Source organism: Hypomesus transpacificus, unplaced genomic scaffold (genome assembly GCF_021917145.1).
Source record: "Hypomesus transpacificus isolate Combined female unplaced genomic scaffold, fHypTra1 scaffold_88, whole genome shotgun sequence".
Lineage (NCBI taxonomy): Eukaryota > Metazoa > Chordata > Actinopteri > Osmeriformes > Osmeridae > Hypomesus > Hypomesus transpacificus.
The window spans coordinates 240,572-264,159 of record NW_025814039.1 but is presented as its reverse complement, the minus strand read 5'-3'; the positions used below and the strand labels follow the sequence as shown (position 1 = coordinate 264,159).

Sequence of the window (23,588 nt, the reverse complement as noted above, 5' to 3'; positions counted from 1 at the left end):
ATGCCACACACACTTGTTTGGCTTGCGAGCCGGCTAAAGAGTAGTAGCAGAGGCCGTTTACGGATATTAGACATTCTCTGGTAGTAGGCTTACGTTACGTTTTGAGTGGATGGCGAGTGCGAGACGCCGAAATGGATGCCTATAAGATTCTGAATGGAAAGTTTACTTTTAAATAGTTGCCAAATGGTTCCATTGACAAGACCAAAGTGATCTGTGTGTTTTGTCGTTGTTAACTGAGCTATCATCGCAGCACGTCCAGTCTGAAATACCACTTGATGGCCAAGCACACAGCTGATGCGATTCATGCAAATTCTCCGCCCCCTCGTCAAAGCCAGGCGATTGCAATGTTGTTTTCAATAAAAAAATATTTGCACGAAGCAATCCGAACCACTTTTCCATGTTGATAAGAGCTTTAAAATTTGAAATAAGAATGGGACAAAAAGAAATCAAGGGACATTTAGAATAGATAAAAATGTGCGATTAATTGATTAATTGCGAGTTAACTATGACATTAATGCGATTAATCGCGATAAAATATTTTAATCGTTTGACAGCACTAATAAAAACTATCTGGCTTCGCGCACGGCGACGCTGTTGATTAGCAGCGAGAATATGCTGTATTGCAGCCATGGTGTCTCACTCGCGTGGACTTCAGCAACGCCTTTATAGATAGACTGAGGTGGAGCCTCGATATCTTGAAGAGGTTCCAGCCGAGTTCAATAACACCTGTCAGTTTCCCTGATATCTGTGAAATACCACAGGGTTGTTTATGTTTTTATATCTAATGTAAACTCATGCAGATGCCAAATGTTTTTGAAAACATAATGAGTGATAGTAATGATGATTCATTTTGTTTATGTAGCTACAGGAACACATGGGCAATTATTTATTTTTATATCGTTATTTTTCTTCTTATGCTATTATTATTCTTGCGTCAGTGTTCGGCAGCTGTGGGTGCACATTTATCATCACGCATGGTTTTAGTATAAAGTGTCAGTTTCCCTGACGCGGCTGCAGTGAGCGTTTGGTCGCTAAGAAGGCTGTTAAGAGTGGGTCAGGCTGATCTTACATTTCCTTCTTAGTGAAAGATCTTCTTAAGCCAAGAACGACTCTGGGAAACACGTCCTTCTTTCACAGCGCTCTTAAGAGCGCTCCTAAGAAGCTCTTCGCGCTTAAGAGCTTCTTAACGAATCTGGGAAACGCGGCTATTAGCAACAACATTAGCAAGCCAAAACTCTTTCTAGCATTTGTATTGACAGGGAGAGCCTAACCTGTCATCTGTGTTGTTGATGCCTCGAGAGAAAAGTGGAAGTAACCAGAGCTTGCCGTCAAGCAGTAGCTCTGGTCGTACGATGTGTATGACGTCAATTACATTTTCAAAGGCTTTTTAGAACGAAAAGGCGACTTTAAAAAAATCTAACACCCAGCGGTGTGTTTTTTTTGTCTCCCCTTTCGAATTCAGAATTCAAATTACTGAACAAAAAATTAGATCCTGAGAAAAGTGGATTTTGAGGGGTATAGCTCCATAGACTCCATTCATTCTGCACTCGACCGTTAGCGCCCTCATATGGAACTTGAGTGGAACTGCAACCAGTTCAGAACCCGGAAGTTTCCCGAGAGTGGAAGTTCTCTCTTTATTAGACATTCTCTGGTAGCATGTGCTTCTTCCGTGTGTGTCGCGTGTCAGATAACCCTCCCCCTTCGGGTTTTCAGCCAATCAAATTATGCCGTTTCTATTAATGTCGCGTCATGGCCGTCGGAATCGATCCAAATAGCAGCACAATTCGCTAAAATATTGGTGGGGACAATTTTGTCATTTTCAAATGTTGGTGGGGACAAGTACCTAGCATCCCCCCCTAAATCTACGCCCATGGTTAAGGGTGAAGGTTTGATCCTGAGTGGAGGCAGGGGATGTTACTTCTGGTGTTTCTTCTGGTGTTTCTTCACCAGCTGTGGCAAGAAGGCTATTGTGGTCTGAGAGATAAAGACAAATAAGTAAATGTAGACGTAACATTATTTAAATCGACAGCCCCACAAATGAGGTTAATTAAACAGAAATTAGGGTCTAATCAGGGAATATTTACTCATCAACAATATTCTATTAGTATATTTTATGTTACAAAACGTCTTAAGAAACTAAATATAAATGCAAAGTTATAAAAAAGCATGTCCCAATGCAAAATATGTGTTCTTACATTTAAGATAGTATTCATAAAGGGTGGTCATTTTGTTTTATGATCTCCCTCACAGGCCCCTCTGGTATGAAGCCTATTCCTGCAATGACCTTTGCTGTAAACTACCACTTCTTAAGTGGTACTGTAAACTACCACTTCTCCTACCACTGCTACGGCGACGACACCCAGCTGCACCTGTCGTTCCCCCCGACCGATCCGGGGATCTCAGCTAGGATTGAGGCCTGCCTCGCAGACATCTCCGCCTGGATGACCGAGCACCACCTCCAGCTGAACCTCGCCAAAACAGAACTTCTCATCATCCCGGCTAAACCCTCCATCTCCCACGATCTGTCAATCACCCTGGGATCTGCGACAGTGACCCCCTCATCCTCTGCCAGGAACCTTGGGGTTACCATGGATGACGAGCTCTCCCTCACGGCCCACATCGCTGCAGTCTCCCGGTCTTGTTGATTCACCCTCTACAACATCCGGAAGATCAGGAGATACCTGTCTGAGCACTCCACCCAGCTGCTAGTCCAAGCACTGGTCCTCTCCAAGTTGGACTACTGCAACTCGCTGCTCGCTATTCTCCCAGCATGTGCAACCCGCCCTCTTCAGAGGATTCAGAACGCAGCGGCCCGCCTGGTCTACAATCTACCCAGACGCTCCCATGTTACCCCGCTCCTCATCTCTCTCCACTGGCTACCCATCAACGCCCGTATCAGATTCAAGACCCTGGTACTGACCTTCCGAGCAGTGAACGGGACTGCACCCGTCTACATCAAGTCTCTCCTGCAGCCTTACACCCCCACCCGTCACCTACGGTCTTCTTCAGACAACCGCCTGGTGGTCCCACCGCTCAAGACTGCCCGGTCCCAACACAAGCTCTTCTCCTGCCTGGCCCCCCAATGGTGGAACCAGCTCCCCACCTCCATCAGGGACACTGACTGTCTCCCCACCTTCAAGAAAAGGCTCAAGACGCACTTGTTCCGGGAGTACAACGGCACTTAAGAATGCTTGGCTGGACTTGATAGTTAGTTTCCTCCAGGATCACAATGACTCTTATTGAGTGACTTGTTGCTCTCTTAGGTCAGATATAACAAAGTTAAGTCTTGTACTCGCTGTGAAATATTTTATTGTTGATTGTTCTTCTACAGGTACAGTCCTGCACTTTTGTGGTTCATGTTGTTTAATTTGTAACTTGTATAACTGCATGCTCTTATGGGTCTTCCCTTTGGCACTTGTTTAGCTTTTCACAATGTATGCTTCATGTTTTGGCTACTTGCAATGTTTGGGACTATCACGTTGTTATGATCAGTGACCTATGCTCTTTTGTAAGCTCTCTCTTGGAAGTCGCTTTGGATAAAAGCGTCTTTTAAATGAATAAATGTAAATGTAAACCCCCCCCCCCCTCTATTCTCTTTCCCCATGAAGAGCAGGGGCTTTAAGTCCAGTTCATGCAGCTTATTGACCTAAAAAACAGACCTAAAAGACATTAACAAGTTATTAGGCTTTGTCCTCTGTATCAGCTCTCTTGCCATCTGATCAACTACTTTTGAAATTGTATCATACTGCTGCCTACTTTTCAAAGTATCTACCATACTTCTTTTCAAATTAACAAAGCTAGGGGTCCTGACAGGAAGACTATAAGATGTGATGCTATTGATTCAATGATATGGCCTGATGCCAATGAAAACTGGCATTTATATCAAGTTCTGACCATTATAGTATGGATCTGAATGGAACAGTAACCTAAGACCTCCACATTCTCACTCACAGATATGCGGGCTGAATCTATCACTCTGCCTGCGTTGCGCTGCTTCTTCACATTCTCCCCCCAGTCACCGACATGCAAACTCTCCTCCTTGGACTTAATCCTCTTTTTTTGTGAGAGGCGGTTGGCTGTGTTCATGACCTGGCAGTGAGGGCAAGGCCTGCTTTTGGGTTTGGTCATTTTCTGCAAACATAAACACATTGACATGTTATAAGCATGACAAGTAGGAATATGAGTAACACACATTAAATAATTCTTATTCTTATATTTCATTCCTATGGGTATTGTAATAAAGCATGAACTTCGGCACCATGGAAAGAAGTAATATATATATTTGCCTCACAAACACCGAGGCAGGTAGCAAGCAGAGCGGGTAGGCAGGCAGATGGAGAGTTGGGGTGAGTGGGATGTTTCTTTGGGACTCAAGAAAGTGCAATATTAGAACACTTTGAATACAAATAGTAGATAATAGACTCGGAAGTACAAGGAGGCCGGGAACGTAGCTACCAGGTTGTAAAAACAACGATCTGGCAGTGAGGGCAAACCAGGGTATGTCACCGCAAGTTATTGGAAAACTGGACCGCAGGTGTGGATCTTGTTTAGGTAGGATGGACTGGATCACTGGAGCCTGGAGATGCACACAAACACAGACAAACTGAAAGACAGAAACAGAAAGACAGGCAGAGCCTGTGGAGGGCGTAATACAGGTAGACAGAGGTAGGTGGACACAGGTATACACAGGTACGTCCTGACAAATTATGAAATAGGCTACTGTAAGGCAAGGATATGGTGAGGTAATTAGGATATTGTTTCCAGAAAATGTGTGAATTCAGCTGCAAGTAAGGAAAGATAAAAAATACAATACAATAAATGTCATGCCTAGCAAGCTATGAGATGTAAAAAGGACCACGCCAGCCAAGATAAACATTGGTCTGAGTCCAATGAATGTGCACCGGTTCATGACCTTGCATGACATAACGTTAGACTAGCTAGCTAGCTAGCACAGTGTATTAGCCTATTTTTGCAGTTTACAAAGTCAATTAATTTATATTGATGATGCAAAGCACCGGGCAATGTACCTCAAACATAATAACATTAAACCAATCTAAAAAACAATGAAAAGGATATAGTAGGATAGTATCTTAAATATATGTTTACCTCATCGATAATAGCTTACCTACCGGATTTTTTCACCCATATTTTTTTAATGCATATACATTTTTAGATCGGTCTATTTTGTATCAGTCCATTTTATAACTAACTTTTATGTCCTTAAATAAGGTTTATGTCATTTATAACGTTTAAAATCATGTTGAAAGCACATAGGCCGGATTTTTACGAAATCACCCGATTTATTTTGATGACGTTTCGTAAAAATCCGAAAGCCACTCATCAAAATCTATGGGAGACCTAATGCGTCAAAATACGAAGCCATAGTTTGTCTACGGGAAAAGCCTAACATATTAACGTGGAAGTCAATGGGCGTCCCAAGGCGTCAAAAAACTACAAAAAAGGCATCGCCTGGCGTCGGTATAGTGATGCCAAAGGGCTCTGCCCAAGCGTCAATATTTGACGAGTTTGGATGAGACTGGGTTGCAACCAGACATGTCATGTCATGCAACACTATCTTCCCTAGCCCACATTGATGATGGAATCTATGGAGGAAAATGAAGAAGTATCAGAACGACCCCTGATAGATTTGATGTTAACGGTTATGTCTCCCGTAGTGATGACCGGCATGTTTGTGATAGACTGCAAGGATTTCACGATTAGAGCTTGAAATATTGGAAAGCAGCAACTCATGATCACCACAACGAGAATGATTATCAAAAACACTGGTGCTAAAATACCTACAATCCATGCCACTAGAGACTTTCCATTGAACATGTTAGCTACGACATCCAAGATCTGATTATTATAATGTCCTCCTAACACTCTGGCTTCTCGATTGGTTCTCACAATATTATCTTGTATGTCTCTAATGTTGTCAATAGCTTTAGACAAATTACCAAGACCTTCAGATTCGGATGGAAGATACGTACAACATGAATCATCTCCCACAATAGCACAAACACCTCCCTGTGCAGCGGTGATTGCGTCCAGAGCAATTCTATTATTTATGGTAAATTCTCTAATTGCAGCAACTTCAGCTCCCAATGCCTGAAATCCCATAAGTGTAGCATTAGCCACTCTCGCGACATCATGACGAGTCAATGCGATCATGTAATGATTAGAATATTGAAGATCAGTATTCCAAAAGATGGTTTTGAATACTAGCTGAGTGCGTGTAAATATCCTGAAATCACGAGGTAGAGCGCTATATCTGTCAGCTAAATCAGTTGCGTCAGTGTTTTGCAAGTGAACATAACCCGTAGTTTCCGTATTGGAACGCTTAGCTCTTGAACCAGTGCGATGATGAGTCATGAATTCAATAGGTTCAACTACGTACAATAAGTCGTTCATTGTGCACACTCCAAGTCCTCTGAATAAGGATGGTAGACTTGTCCATACTTTCTCCCCACATTACCAATTAAAACCTGGAGTAGGCGGAGTTCCCATTACTGTAGCGTGATATCCCAAACCCGGATACTCAAAGATGCTTTGACACTGGGTGAGTCGCAGGAAGCCTACGTCTTTGGCACCAGGAGAATCTTTCTCTACTACTCTAAGGCAAACTTCATAAATTGAAGATGAATTAATGTTAGCTGAAACTTTAGTAGGAACTATAGACAAATCATTAGTCAAAGAAACCATATGTTTCTTGTATAATATTGTACATCCTACTAATGATGGCAATTCTTTAGGGAGAATATAGTAGCATGAGAATTCTGTAAATCTGGTTGGATTCCCTGATTTATGGAAATATTGGAATAGATTTTATACTGTGACATCATGTTCAATAATCCCTTGGCTTTGACTATCATGTTACTAGCTTTGGCTACGTAGATGTTGTTCAACACAATAATTGGTCATACTGGGGTGTTTGACTTAGGTTGCTCACCTAACAAAGGATGCTTTTGCAATACATACTGATAAGCGAGAAGGCACATGGATGGTAATCCTTCAGGACCTTGAAGTGGAACTGTCCAGTAGGGAAACAATTCTTCTGTTGATTGAGGTAACATGGAACACGCATAGCAAGAATTATGAGTTAGTTTCCGAACCCTACTCTTAAGAGCACTGTACCATAAATTAGATGCGAAAGGATGATCCCTATTGACTGGCATATCCTCATCTGTATATTTTACTTCGTCATTTTCTTTAAAGACATCCGATAGATCATTAGGTGACATTTCTGGCCATGCAGTGGGAATTGGAACTTTCCCAAATACAGTACTAGATGGTATCCAATAAGGAGCACATATACCTCTCCAATAAAGTGGAAGATAAGTGTAAATATTGTTATCACAAAGCCAAATCATGAGATCAGTAGCTGGCCACGGAAAAAGTGTCCCCATGAAGATCCTCTTATCTGGACAACCCTGCGTGAAACCCATCTGATGCACTGTTTTAACGCCCTGTATATAACTTAGACAAGTTACAGGTTCGTGTAGCTTTAATAACTATTGGTTGAATGTTGTCATAAGCATCCAAATTTCGTGGAACTAGAAACTTAGGAGTCAATTTTGTCCAGAAAACATTACAGTAATCGACTGTGACTGCTGAGCTTTGAAATCATAAGGGGTTGGCTCATTATTGACCCTTTTCACATTCAAGTGATTCGTAGTCTGCATTAATTGATAGCATACTCTCCGTCATGATAATGTATTCCACCTTCTGATCATAGAATGGTTTCCTCCCTGTTGTCATTAACGGGTAGCTTAAGCAAATCATGTCTGATTCATTCATAGGAATATGATTCTGTACTTCAACTCCAAGAATACTCGTAGGTGTTGGAACGTTACGTCGTACATGTGTATGAACATGCTGATCGGAGTTAGAATGTTCAATTAATACTTCTTTAAGCACTATCCCTGTCTTGGTATCATTCCATGAAACATTATTTAAATTAGTAGGGTGTTCAAGCACGACCGTATAATTGACCGTAATCAACGCTAGGAGAGAGATGATGCTCCGCACGACCACGACTATGGTTCGGGTTCTCTGTGGAGTATCCCCCATCCTTTTTTCTGGTCTCATGGTGTTCACTGCTCGGTATTACAGCCAATGTCTCCACTTCTATATATCATGAAAGAGAGAGAAGAACAACACCATATCCACACTCATGATAATGAAATATTAATGTTGAGGCAAGAAATATTACACATCTTTCGATGTTCTGTATACTGTATCCTATAGTCCTATACTGCATCTGCTATAGGAGGTGCTCGTCAGAGTCGAGATGCATGGATCCATTGTGGTTGACCTTTAACCTAAACAGCTGTTCTGGTTGCCAAAAGAACCCGAGTTGGAGGTCCAAATCTTGTCTGATCCTGCTGAGCCAATGTTTTTAAACTGCGTACCAAAACATAATCACCCGACTGAAAATTATGAATACTCTGATCACCTGGAGTAGGGAGAGAATCTGTTACTTGTTGATTAATTTCAGAAACAAAAGACCACAACTGTTTCACATAATTTTGTTGATTTTCCGGCAACAAGGTTAAATCATTTGCTGGTGTCTTCTCCATCAACACACCTATAGGAAAAGGTTTAGCCATCAAAACTTCATGAGGAGCAAACCCTGTGCCTGAATTCTGATTGATAGAAGTACCTGTGGCATCTATCCAGGTTGTTTGTTTTGTCTGATTTTTTCTTCAATGGTCCCTTTTGTCCTTTCCACTTGTGCTGAACTTTGAGGTTATAAGGAATATGAAATGTCCAATTAATTCCTAAGGCTGCGGCTAATTGTTTGGTTACTCCAGAGGTGAAAGGAGTTCCATTGTCAGAGTCTATCCCATGTGGTATTCCAAAACGAGGAATGACATGTTCCATTAAGCACTTGATACGCGGGTTTTCTATACATGTGTGAGGTTGTCTCTTGCTGTGGTCAAGAGGTCAAGCAGCAGGTCTTGGACAATACACATATAGATAGGAGAATGTGCACTTTAACCTTTGGACAGAGCAACTTGCAGAAAATAGTATAAACAATGAGTGATGACTGCACCACCTGTGCGTTGTTCTTCCTATGTCTTAAGTTGTGGAATGTCTACCATTTAAGGATATGTTTTGGTGGTTACTATATTTGTATGGTCCAGCTCCTATATAATGTCTATCTGAGACACATGTTTGTCAGTCATGCCAACCACTTTGCCTGTCGTGGTGACCTGATCCGAGCAGCTCGATTAATAAACGAAGTCAACTCTTTTTCATTGTGGTGCGTTCCTTGGCCCATCCTCCGACAGAATATCATCATAACAGCACTTAACTACTGTTTGAGCGTTTTCTTTTCTTGTCGAAAAGGCTGGCCATTTTGAAAATCGATCCACTATCACTAGAAGATACGAAAATCCTCAACACTTTGGCGTGTGAGTGAAATCTGTAATTGTTGAAATAGACCTTTAGGTTTCGGCAGATCTCTTTTAGCTGGATTGACATGTGGATTACAACGAGCACAGATTAAGCATCTCTCAACAAAGTCTCTAACTTGTTGTCCTAGTCCAATTGTGAAGATAAGTTGTGAAATATAGTACATGATGCTCTTATAGCCCAAATGAGCAACATCATGTACATAGGATATTAGGGATTCATATGCTATTTTTGGTCATGCTATTCTATCTTCTTCATTTTTCCATAAACCATCAGTGTGCTTTACGCATCCTTTCTTCTTCCAAAGTAAAACTTCAGATGGCATTGCCTGATTTTGAAACAATATCAAATCATCAATAGTAAATGGAGGATCAGAAATTTGAATATTCAAGAAAGAATGATTCATCCATGGTGGGAAGGAAGCATTTAACGCTGCATCTTTTGCATTTTTGTTGGCTAAATTATAACCTTTGGCAATATCAGAATCTGCCTTTGAATGACCCGCACATTTTTCTATAGCAAGGTTAGTTGGCAGCATCATAGCATCCAATAAGCCTCTTACTAAATCTGCATTTTGAATGGGTTTTCCTGCAGTAGTTACAAAACCTCTGTTTTCCCAAATCTTACTGAAGTCATGTGCCACATGTGCCAAATGCATATTTGGAATCTGTATATATGGTAACTGATTTATCTTTGGCACATAAAAATGCTCTAGTCAAAGCAACTATCTTGGCAGCTTGAGCAGAAGAAACAGGTCATCTATAGGCTTCGATACAATTTCCTAAATTATCCACTATGGAATATTCTGAAAGAATAGTTTTACAATCTGGGCACATTGCTGAATCATCCAAAAATAAGATAAAATCACTATCTTCCAAGGCTGTTTGTTGCAAGTCTGTCCTTACACTGGATGTAGAGTTAATAACATCCATGCAATCATGAGGAACTACATCCTCGGGTTCTGTTCCATGCAATAAAGCTTTTAGATGCACAGCTGGATTTGTGTGTGTGGCCGTGGAAATAGTCAAATTTTGAGTTCCTGTCAAAATGTGTTCGTAATTACTATGTCTTTGGCTTGTCATGTGCTGCGTTGGTATATTTACTAAGATAATGTTTACTGTATGTGAAGTATGTAATACCATGGGATGTCCCAGAACTATAGTTTGTGCCTTCTCCACCATCAAAGCGGCGGATGCAACAGCTCTTAAACAGGGTGTAGAGTCCCCAAGGTTTAAAGGATGGTCACTCCAACTGATGCTTCATGCAAAGCTTTATTACATTACTGCAATGCATTCAACACCGTAAGAGCTGAAACACACACATTACCATTTGCAATTTACAGGTGCCGTTGTTAACAGTAGACAATTGGCTAACAATGTTTATGAAATTAACAAACGTTGTTCTCCCATTTACTTGGGGGCTGTAAAAATAAAGTGGCCTTTAATTTCTGTAATTCCATAATTCTCTTTTATATATAACCCTTACTTTTCCTTTGTCTTTCTTAAGTCATGCACATCAGTCACTTATTCACATGTAGAAAGTGCGCATTTATTTAGTGCTTCCGGTACCCATAAGCCCGTGACGTACATTTCAAATTAAAAGGCTATAGCAAGGCCAGTAATAAAATACAGCAGTTAAAACAAACAACAAATAAAAAGTCACAATAAGAACTTGTCTTTAGGTCCTTTACACTACCACCAAATCATTTATAATACACAATAAGGTACAAATAAATGATTTCTATACTTGAAATGACCTTAACCAGATCATAATATCAACATAAACTTTGTTAAAGCACCAAACTTTACTCAGATTCTAATAACAAAACCAATTTCTGAACTGGGCGTTCCAAAACTGACTGCTTACTGCAGCGTTCTCCCTTGTTGCCTAGTTTCTGATCACCAAGGCATATTTTTACTCCCCTGACCAAAGTATCATTATCAACTATGGTGTCACAAATTCTACCTAATCTCCACTCACTTCTAGGCAGCTCATCGTCTCTCATCATTACTCTTAATTGACTCCTTAGAGAAAGCAAAACAACAGGTAATGGACATGATCTTGAAATCCGAGATCGCATCACACCTTCAACCGGGCTAAGGCGTTGTGTTGACTCGTGCGAGGCAATTACTACATTGGACAATATCAAGATAACCTATGAAAGGATATCAGGCATTGACGGAGAATATGACCCGGAAAACGTAAATCATCGTCTACGAGACTTCATTGTGACCATGCCCGCTCCATTTATGGGTCTACTGTCTCACAAACAAGCCAAAGGTCTAGCATTCACTCCAGTAATCCCTCCATAACCTCATCATGTATAATAGCCAAACGTGTAGATGTAGCTGTAGAATTGGCAGTAAAGGAGGTAGAATATAGTGTGTTACAGAAGGAGAAAATTAAAAAAGAAAAAATACAACAGCAGCAAAGAGATCTTGAAGCTCAACAACGTGAGTTGGAAAAACTACAGGCAGAGAAAGAACTAAGAGTAGCTAAGGCTAGGCTGGATGTTTACAAACAGGAGGCAGCTCGGGAAAGTATCTCCTCACCTGAATACAGCACTGAAAATAGACATACAGACTTAACTCAAACTGCCACCAACCAACGTTTCAGCTTTCAACCAACATCCCCCTCAAGTAGATGTGTCTCAGCTAGCTCAAACCTCTCAGGACAGCATATCTCTAAATAGACTGCCAATGCCTGAACCTTATGTATTTAATTGCGATCGAATTCAATATCTCAAGTGGAAATCCTTGTTTGTGTCCCTGATTGATTGAAAAGGAATCTCATCAGCTGACAAACGTTATTATCTTAAAAGATATGTAGGTGACCCAGCTCGCAAGACCTTTGATGGTACGTTCTTCAGAAATGATGAAGAAGCCTTTAAAGACGCTTGGAACAAATTGAACCATCGATACGGTCAACCATTTACCATACAGAGGGCCTTTAGAAAGAAGCTAGCAAATTGGCCAAGGATACAACCAAGAGATGCTGAAGGATTTTCTGAACGCTTGTCAAGATGCTATGCCACATGTTAAGAGTCTCCAAATACTCAATGACTGTGAGGAGAACCTGAAGCTTGTCAAAAAGCTACCTGATTGGCTAGCCTCAAGCTGGAATCGAAAAGTTACTCAAACCCTAAACGAGACCTACGAGTTCCCTAGCTTTAAGAACTTCACTACCTTCATGTTAATGGAGGCAGAGATTGCCTGCAATCCGATAAACTCCTTTTCTGCTCTCCGACTTTTTGAATCCATCACTGATAAACAAAGGCCCAGGGAAACTAAAAGAAACAAGGCAAGTGTCCTCAACACCCAAACAGCCGCAGATACAGAGAATACAAAGTCAAATGGGCGTCCGGGGCTACCATGTATAGTTTGCCAAGACAGCAAGCACCAAATCCATGTCTGTCCTAAGTTCATGGAAAAGTCCTTAGAGGAGAACGAAGCTATGTTAAGGAAGCCAAGCTTTGCTACGGGTGCATGAAACCTGGTCACAGTGTTAATGACTGCCGCCACCGTCACTCTTCTGACACCTGCAAAGGAAAACATCCCACATGTCTCCACGATAACAAGTTCTCAACCAAACAAAGACAAACACCCACTGCAGTTTCATCTGAAGAAAACAGGGATGAGTCAGCGAGGACACTGAAGCTTAATGTGGCAGGAGAAGTACAACCTACTTATACCACCATGATTGTGCCAGTATGGGTGTCCTCGCAGAACGACCCAAGTGCTGAAAGGCTTGTTTATGCCTTGATAGACAGCCAGAGTGACATCACATTCATAGACAGGGAACTGAGCAACTCTCTACAAGTAGATACATATCCGGTGAAGCTCAAATTAACCACAATGATTGGTTGTGACACAGTTATGAAGAGTGAAAAGGTTTCAGGGCTTCGAGTGAGAGGCTATTGCTCTTCCACCTATGTCAAATCAAATCAAATCAAATTTATTTGTATAGCCCTTTTTACACGCAAGCATGTCACAGAGGGCTATGTAAATCTTCCTCCGGCTTACACTAAGGATGGCATACCTGCAGAACGCACCCACATCCCGACCTGTGAAACAGCACGGCGCTGGAATCATCTCTCCAGTATAGCGGATGAAATTCCCCTCCTGAAAGACTGTGAAGTTGGCCTACTGATAGGCTACAACTGTTCGAAGGCAATGGCTCCAAAGTGATATTAGGGAGAAATTATGAACCTTACGCGGTTCAAACTGACCTTGGATGGAGCGTTGTTGGATCTTCTACATGTAATGATGCACAAAGTGTTGCTGGTCTGTGTCATCGTGTCACCATCAAGGAGTTCCCCCTAATAACCCCAGCAGATGCTATTCGCATTCTAGAATCGGACTTCAAGGAAGCCAGTGGAGATGGAAATACAGTATCTAAAGATGACATTTCATTCTTGAACGTGGCTGCACGATTATGGCCAAAATGATAATCGCGATAATTTTTTTTTGATCAAGGTCTTTTTATTGGTTTTTACATTTTACAGATAAACAAACTCAAACAAACCCCCCACCCTCCCAGATACCAGACATATGCATACAAATATTACATAACCAGACATCCGTAAAGAAAAAAAATAGTAAAGTAAAGAGTAGTAGTAAAGAAAAGTAAATAGAAATTATACAAACGAAATTGTTTACATTGTCATATTGTCAGCTTCCATTCCCTCAACAAAAGTAAAAAAAGGCTGGCAAATATTATAAAATTTCTCAGTAGACCCTCTAACTGTATATCTGATTTTCTCCAATTTTAGATGGCACATGACCTCCCTGATCCAATAACTATGTGTCGGTGGAATAGGGTCTTTCCATTTAAACAGTATCAGCCTCCTAGCTAGAAGCGAACAGAAGGCCACCATGTTGACTTCCCTTTTACTAAGAGAGGCGTCTTCGGGGGCTACACCGAACAATGCAATTAGTGGGGATGGCTCGACTACCTTTCCAAGTATCCCAGAGAAGGTCTCAAAGATATTCAGCCAGAACATGTAAAGTCTTGGACATGTCCAGAACATATGCAGCAGAGTGGCGGGATCCTGCCTACATCGATCACATGTGGGGTCTATATCAGTAATCTTAGAGAGTCTGACTTTAGACCAGTGCAGACGATGAACAATTTTAAATTGTATAACAGCATGTCTAAGGCATATGGATGATGAGAAAATTCTCTGTATTATTTTGTGCCACATTTCTTCTGAAATAGGTTCATCTAAGTCCGTCTCCCACTTATTTTTAAGTATGTCCAATGGTGTCAAGTCGTATACATTGAGTTGTTCGTAGATTCTGCTCATAGCCCTTTTTTTTTACCGATTTACAATTGAAAATTAAGTCCAACAGCGAACTGGGAGGGCACGATGGGAAGCAATCTGAATTTAAGACTACAAAGTTCCGAAGTTGCAAATACCTAAAAAAATGTGATTTGGGAATGTTATACTTCTGTACCAGCTGTTCAAAGGAGGCAAAATTACCATCAATATAGAGATCAGACAGCGAGACCACCCCCTTCCTAGACCAAGCATCAAAGGCTTCATCCATCAATGATGGAGTAAACATGTGATTTTTAGCAATTGGTGCAGCCATTGATAAATCTTTAAGGGAAAAAGATCTTCTAACCTGATTCCAGATTTTAATTGAATGTGTTATAATTGGATTAGAAGTGAAGCTAGAAATAGGCTGTGTGAATGGTAGTTTGGAACACAATAAAGCTGCTAGAGAGGTGGACTCAACTGAAGCCCTCTCGAGAATTGTCCACGCAGGGGCAGTAGTATCGCTCCTCAACCAATATCGCAATGCTCTTATGTTGGCCGCCCAGTAGTAATACATGAAATTTGGGAGTGCCATCCCTCCCATTGTACGAGGTCTCTGCAATATAGTTCTCTTAATTCTTGGTGGTTTTTTGTTCCAAATAAAGGTTGAGATCTGATTATTCAGTTTGGAAAAGAAAGATTTCGTAAAAAAAAATGGAAGACATTGAAAAATATACAAAAACTTAGGCAGCACGTTCATCTTTACCGCATTGATCCTTCCGCCCAAAGAGAGAGGCAAATGGTCCCAGCGCTCAAAGTCCTGTTTTAGATTAGCTAATAAAGGTTGATAATTAGCCACATATAGATCTTTATGGTTATGTGTGATCCATACCCCAAGGTACTTAAATTTTTTAGGGCTAACTTTAAAGGGAATTGAGCCGAGAGACATCCGACTAGCTCCATCACCAATAGGCATGAGTTCACTTTTCTGAATATTGACTTTATAGCCAGAAATGTTTCCAAATTCTGTAAGTAAAGTCATTAGGTTTGGGAGACTTGAGAGGGGTTGGGACATGTATAATAACATGTCGTCCGCATAAAGTGAAACTTTGTGTTCCAGCCCTGCCCGCTGGATTCCTTTAATGTCTACATTTTGTCTGAGAGCTAAAGCAAGTGGTTCCATTGCAACTGAAAATAGCAATGGGGACAAAGGGCATCCCTGTCTTGTGCCGCGTTGTAGCTCAAAGTAAGTGGATATATTATTGTTAGTGCGCACAGCCGCCAACGGAGACGTATATAAAAGTCTGACCCATGATATAAGCTTATGGCCAAATCCGAACCTCTTCAATGTGCTAAACAGATATTCCCACTCCACCCGGTCGAAAGCCTTTTCAGCATCTAATGAAAGCACTACCTTTAGCTCACCGGGTGGAGAAGGGCCATAAAGAATATTCATAAGTCGTCTGATGTTAGAGAAGGAATACCGACTTTTAATAAAGCCTGTTTGGTCAGGTGATATGACAGAGGGCAGAACTTCCTCCAAACGGCGCGCGAGGACCTTAGCAAGAACTTTGGCATCAGTGTTAAGAAGGGAGATTGGACGGAATGAGCCGCACTCGAGAGGGTTCTTGTCTGTTTTAAGGATTAAAGAGATAACTGCCTGTCGCATGGTTGGTGGTAGGGATTTCAACGAAAGAGATTCTACAAATACTTTTAACAATAAAGGGGAGAGCTGCTTTGAGAATTTTTTTAAGTAGTCTGTGGGGAAACCGTCCGGCCCCGGTGATTTGCCACCTTGCATTGATCTAATTGCTAATGTTATCTCCTCAGTTGAGAGGTCCTCCTCCAATTGATCAGCCACCTCAGGGTTAATGGAGGGGACTTGTACATCTTCCAACGGAGGGGACTTTTACATCTTCCAACGAGGAAGGCTCTGCACTAGAGTTGGAGGTGTACAGTGACTGGTAAAAAGTTTTAAAACAAGAATTGATTTTTTGGCTATCAGTATTTTTCAAGCCCTGCTCATCATTAATAGCAGGAATGGTCTGATTGGCAGTTTGTTGCCTTAACTGATGAGCAAGTATTCTCCCAGCCTTTTCCCCATGCTCATAGGATCCATGCCGCGATTTAGAGATAAGGTGTTCGGCCTGTCGTGTTGTCAGGAGATCAAACTCGGTCTGCAAAAATATACGCTTTTTCATTGTCTCGGCACAGGGCATATGGCTATATAGTCTGTCTAATTTAAGAATATCATCCGTCAGCTCTTTAAGGGGTGCAGTGCGCAATATGAGATTATCTGGCCCCGTAAATATGCTTTTAGTGACTCCCATACAGTTAAAGAAGACATTCCTGGTGTTTGGTTAATCTCCAGGAATGATGCAATCTCAGAGGATATGAATTTAGTAAAAGCTTCTTCTGATAAAAGCAGAGAATTAAGTCTCCAGGGACAGTAAATGGACTGTATATTAGGGATACGTATTTCCATAGCTAGAGGACCATGATCTGAAATAACTATTGTTTTGTAATCACACTTGGTTACAAGAGGAAGAAGTCTTTTATCAAGAAAAAAATGATCTATACGGGAGTAACTCTTATGAACGGGGGAGAAAAAAGAGTATCCTCTGGAGCTAGGATTGCGAAATCGCCACACGTCAGCAACGTCATATGATTTAAGAAATACTTTAATTGAACGTGCTGATTTAGACAGGGATGCCTTTTTGGATGAACTACGATCTAATACCGGGGAAAGTGTACAATTTGTGTCCCCACCAAGAATAAGGTGGTGCGACAACATATTTGGTAGACGTGAAAAAATGTTTGAAAAAAACCCAGGGTTGTAGTTTGGCGCATATATACAGGCCAAGATAACTGGTAAAGAGCAAAGTTGTCCCACTACAATAACATATCGCCCCAAGGGGTCAGCCTCTACACTAGTCATAGTAAATAGTGTGTTTCTATTAATAAGTATGGCTGCCCCTCTAGCTTTGGAATGGAAATTGGAGTGATAAAATTGTCCTGCCCAACTCCCTTTCAGCCGAAAATGATCCACTGTAAGTAAATGTGTCTCCTGAAGGAATGCGATATCAACATTGAGCTGTTTCAAATGTGAAAGTACTTTTTTACGTTTCACTGGGTGGTTGAGTGATTTAACATTCCAACTCACAAAGTTGACTGAGCAGCCATCCAACCCTCTGGAACTATAGTTGCCAGACATATTTAGGGGAAAAGTCATACATCTGAAACCTATACAAGCCACAACATGACAGCAGTGACATATAAAACGGACACCCGACAGGGTAAGTCTGGTCAATAAAAAAGTCTGGTAACATCCCCCCACCCTCCTTTACACCTACAAGAACATGGTGAGTACAATACCCCTTCAAAACAAATCCACACATTTAGTGCTTGTGTATGGGACACTAAAGAGCAAACCGCTCAGGCTCCCGCCGAACCCCCCTATATGGAAGTAACTCAGATAGCGCATTGTGATATTAAATCAAATTCTGCTCTTAAATAAAAAATAAATCATAAAGAAAAAGAAAATTAGTCTGAAGACAATGGCAAAAGCAATTACACCTTAAGATGCATATTGTACGCTTCTCATAAAAAGTAACAGGGCATCACAGGCTCATAACAAAGGGTAACCAATAGGCTGTAGGCTACTGTTTATCAAAACAGGCTATACAAGAAATAAGATGGGAGGAAGTCTGTACAGTACATCCAAGTATTCCGCGTAATAAGGTAGACCTGGTATGATCATTATTCACAGCAACACAAGTTTGGAAAATATTGTCCACACAAAGTTGCCCTTGAAATGAGTCAGAGCATCACTTACCCATGACCGAGGATGACCAACCCCACATGACAGCAGCTGAAGATAATGTGAACCGAATAAGTATTGCTCCATTGGGGTAGGTTTTAAATTGGAATAACGTAGCCTACATAAAGCTCAGTCATTCAATAACATTCAGGCCTCAGTAGAGATTTTGTTCTTTTTAACGTAGCCCATCGCTTTTTCTGCATCGGTGAATTCTCTTTCTTTACCGTCATGTGTGATGCGTAGTCGGGCTGGGAATAAGATGCCGAATCGGACGTCCTCGCGTTTGTGCAGCAATTTCCGAACCTCCGTGAACGCAGCCCTGGCCTTGGCGACGCTTGCAGTATAGTCTGGAAATATGGCGATCGAGACCCCGTTGAATCTCAGCGGAGCCTGAGAGCGCGCACGGCTCAGCACATCGACACAGTCTTGATAATAGTGGAGTTTAGCTACGATGGCGCGTGGTTTCCCATCTGGTCTTCTCGGACCCAGGCTTCTATGCGAGCGGTCCACAAGCACATCTTTATCCAGCTGTAGTATTTCTCTCAGCAGCCTCGACACCGACACAGTAGAGCTTGATCCATCCGTCTCAGCTACTCCCAGAATTCTTATGTTGCACCGCCGCATTCTTCCCTCCATGTCTTCGCATTTGCCTTTTAGCCCAGCTACCTCTGTTTTCAAGTCAGCGACCACAGACTGCAAAGTTGTCACCTCGTCCGACCACGTCGATAGCCCGCCTTCCACATCCTTGATAGTAGCCTTCATTTTGTCCATCTCCGAATGGATCGCTGCTGTGTTGTTTATTATTTCCAATTTAACCGCTTGGATTTCGGTTTTGAGGGCATTGGAGTCCTCGGCAAGCGCATTTTTCAGTTCGGATTTAATCACCGCCGATATGTCCGCCTTAAGCGTGCGAAGAATGTCGGATTTCAAGGCTACAGCGTCCATCTTCTCTGGGCTGGTTGAAGCGGGAGGAGTCACCCGAGATCGGGTGACGGTTGAACTCGGTGGCGGGGCAGTGTTAGGCCTAGTATCGACTGATCCGTCGTACTGATATTTGCGTAGTTTTTCAGCCATTGCCTCACATATAGACACTTTTCTTGGTTCAGAAACAGGTTCAGAGCAGAATCACCAAAGTTTTTGTAATGTAAAGCGCGAAATAACTTAAAATTGCAGCAGTTCGGCGGGAGCTCAAGTCAAACACGTCCTACTCCATTGCCAGTCAAACTCCGCCCCCATAATCGCGATTATTTTGATCAATATATAACGATTAATTATCATGATTATTTGTTGATTTTAACCTAATCAAATTTGATTGTCACAATACATTGTACCTGCAGAATGGATGTCAATAAAACTCAAAATATACAATCAATAAAAAACAAACGATCTCCGTCCACACTAGCGTTTTCATATCGTTTTCCAAAGGTTTGCCGTCCACACTAACACGGGTACATGACAATCGTTGTCATGGTTATGCCACTCCTGCCCCTCCTTCCCGCCACGGTGCCCTGTTTACATACTCCTCTGGCAATACTAATTGGTGTTTTAAAATTGTCCCACCAGCTCGCTGTTCAGCCAGGTCTCACCCAGAATTGCCGCTCTATGTTTGGTTTAAACCGTCTTCCCTGCCTTGTCGGAAACCCTTCCTTTTACAATCCTTTAAGTACTAAGTATTTACATAGAAAGTAAAGGGAATGTTTTGTGTTTTATTGGGTATTACCGATTGGTACCAAGGTGGTAAATACCTATAATTCGAAGTATTTACCCATTTACTAAATACTAACGTGCTGGTTATTACTGGGTAATTTTCACTGGTCTTAATTAGGTAAAGACAGAAGACAAAACGTAGTATTTACCTTGAAACTTCTAAATATTACTATTTAAATACCGCTGGTACTAAGTTGGTCATTACGGGAGATATATATGGTAAATTATAATGTGTTATTGGGTAAATACCACTGGTACTAAGTAGGTAAAGATGACCGAACTCCAGCATAATTACGAACAAAATACTCTACTATTACCCTGCAGTTACCTAGCCTACCGTTATGTCGGTAACAGTCCACATCTAATGAGAATATAAGACCGTACTTTCCAATAAAATACCTTTTCAGATACATTTATCGATGATGGCCTCATTTACTTGGCTGTTATACCTACCTCCGCGGGAAGAGTTTTCCTCTACTATCATTGTAAATCTTCTTGGATACTGGGTATGTTCTTGCGCATGTTTGGACTATGTACTCAGTAAGTAATCTGAAACTGGACTGTAAAAGGAAGCCGTGTTTGTTTCCATGGTGTTACCAGGCTCTTACCGTATTCTTTGTAAGCGAATACCAATTTGTCAACCCTTAGTTTGAAGGTGGTGTTACCAGGCTCTTACTATATCATTTTCAACTGTTCATTCCATTTTTCATGCAATAAACACAAACTTTTATTTTTTGTTGTTGCAATGTTTCCATAGTATAACACGATGAACACGGAGGTTATAACAAACTTCAATATTTAAAATGTATATTCAGAAAAAAAATTTGGGGGGCAATGTCCCTAATAAAAACATGACACATTACACTGTACATTTTTATGTTATTTTAAATGAAAGCACTGCTGCCATAGCATATCATGAACAAATACAAATGTAAAAAAACAAACACTCAAACTTCAACTTTGCAGCACAGTATGAGTGGGGCCCCTCACTTTCTAAACTTATATTTTATGGGGAGCAGCTCATTGTTAACTTTCATTTCTTTGATCTTGTCCCCAAGAACTGTGTTACCCTCTAAGAAGGCCTTGCATGTTTTCGCATAATTGCCTAAAGTATCATCTTCTCTAAAAACGGGAAGTGATCCAATGTCGTCCCCGTCAGTGGCAATTACACTTTCTGCAATGATGGCCGTCAAAGCAATCGTATTTCTGTCAACATAAACATTTTTGCAGCTGAGGGTCAAGCTCCTGGTGCGCCGAAACTCTTTGAGAAGCACCTTATACCGGTGGACAACATCCTCTGTAGTCTGAACTACAAGACAGATCACAAAATGAAAATATACATGACATCATAATCACACAATTATATAAATAGTCCTGGCTATACATAACAAGACACGCTGGAGTTATACAAGTAAATAACCCAAAGCAATGTAGCCGCTGCACAAGTCATCATGCCGTTATTTTCGAGCCAAGAGCCTTCAAAGGGGTGGTGTGGCATACAAGCAATTTAGAAAGTCTATGGCCGTGATTCCACTGCAGGAACTTTCCCCAGGAACAAGGAACTTTAGGAGGAACTTTGTGTGTTCTATCGGAGTGACCAGGGTCTAAATTAAATTATAGCCCTGCAAAATCCCTACTCGGTACGTCGTGATTTTTCAAAAGACAGAAACTTTGGGGTGGGACTTGGGTATTGAACACGTTTATTGGTGGAGTGCATGCGGCATTTGCATAGTCTTCAGGGTACTTTAACCAGCAATAGAAACACAAACAGCAATGTTCTGGATGAAGTGAAGAACCAAATGGTCCCTTGAAAAAAGTTCCAGGGACTAATTGTTTGAGATCATTTTTGTTTCTAAGCGGCTTACGATAAGGTGTACGATAAGTTGCTCTCCACCAAAATTAACAGAAGGTAGGTACAAGCTATTACAAATGTAATATCATCATTATATATATGTTTTATTACCAAGTTACCTCTTTTTCCAAATGCTTTGGAGGTTTTCTTGTTCTTTTTCTTCTTCCTCTTCCCTCCATCAGAAGAAGAGTCTGATGATGAAGAGTCTTAAGCTTCCTTTTGCGAGACCCTTAAACAGAGCAACAATTATTGTAAATATATCGTTTTTCTAATGCTGCTCTTGAACAAAATCTAATTGTATTGTAAAATGATCTTACTAATTTGTATGATGTGCATATCACAAATAAGCATGTGCAAAATGACAAATAAATACTAGTTTTTCATGCAGGTTTTGAAAGAAAAAATCTAAAAACCTTTTGAAGAGGTTGAGGGAGCCGTCTTCACTAGGCTGTCACCTTTCTCCCTCAAGAAGTCCCGCTCTTTCTTTAAAAGCCGGTTTTCTTCTTTCAAGAGCCGGTTCTCTTCTTTTTATTAGTTTGTAATCCTCCCTTAACTTTGTCATGGTTGGAGCAGTTGCAGTGTTTGGGTGAACCTCTACAACACAAAGATGGTAACACACATTGTATTTGTACTTATTAAAGATTTATTAACCGTTTTATTAAGTTATTTATAGTGTTCAATTTCAATTATAATGCATTATGCTTCACTGCATAATATTAATGGTATATTCACACTGCTACACTTTTTGATTTTTAGCTCAGATATAATTTTTTGTATGCTCTGTAGAGCTGCCTAAATTACCTTGATTTTCAGCCTCCACCACCACCAGGTCTTCATCTGGTGCTGGCTTTCCCCTCCTCTTACTCACCCGTTTTCCTGGCATGACTCTGTCAAAATACGTCAAAGCCAGTTACTTTTAGTGAGCTGTAGCCTCCTTTGCCTGTATTTGCCAACAGTAGCTGTTATTTAACTTTACTTTAATAATACCTTCTAACAGTATCAGTTGGACGATTTTGAACAATAATTCTACTGTTTTTGGTTCACTAAGTTAGCTAACAGAATTATCTAGCTTGCTACTATACATTTTGCGTAATAGAAAATGTGGTTTAAGTAAGGGATAATGCCCTTCGAGGTGTCCAATATCATCTGATAACGGACGATCGCATCAAAGTTGACATTTTCTCCAATCAGTGATTATAATTTGACAGTATGTTTAACAACAAGACTAGCCAGCTAACAAGCCATGTTATTGTCCCCAAATAAAATCCAAGATTTTTAAGAAGAAAATAATCGGCCATGTGTAGAGTTGCTGCTAGCTGTAGACTGACTAGCGAGGTGATTAGCGAATGGGATGTGAGATGAGCGGTTACGTGACACTGACACACTACATTCAGAAAAGAAACATTTTTCAAATAGGTTAAAATAAATATTGAAGTCACTCATTGTTGTAAATACAAGTTAGCTTGTTAAAGTCTTTCACTTATTGTAATGGAGGCTTTGACTACGTCACTGTTGTTATGGTTACATATTTA

At 40.9% G+C, this 23,588-nt stretch overlaps 1 protein-coding gene across 1 annotated transcript; it reads right to left on the bottom strand.

Annotated features, from left to right (window-relative positions):
• Positions 1-18,482: 18,482 nt before the first annotated feature.
• LOC124466256 lies at positions 18,483-19,726 on the bottom strand. Its single transcript, XM_047018049.1, has 2 exons — positions 18,722-19,726; positions 18,483-18,548 (listed from the first exon to the last, which is right to left on the bottom strand). The coding sequence occupies exons 1-2, from the start codon at positions 19,569-19,571 to the stop codon at positions 18,505-18,507; spliced, it is 894 nt and encodes a 297-aa protein (XP_046874005.1). The 5' UTR covers positions 19,572-19,726; the 3' UTR covers positions 18,483-18,504.
• Positions 19,727-23,588: the final 3,862 nt, after the last annotated feature.

Bases quoted from the DNA above. Each gene is read 5' to 3' on its own strand.
- LOC124466256 (XM_047018049.1), bottom strand. From the start codon at position 19,571: ATGGCTGAAAAACTACGCAAATATCAGTACGACGGATCAGTCGATACT. The intron at 18,549-18,721 runs GTAAAGAAAGAG...CATTATCTTCAG, and splicing joins ACTACGCATCACACATGACG to CTGCTGTCATGTGGGGTTGG.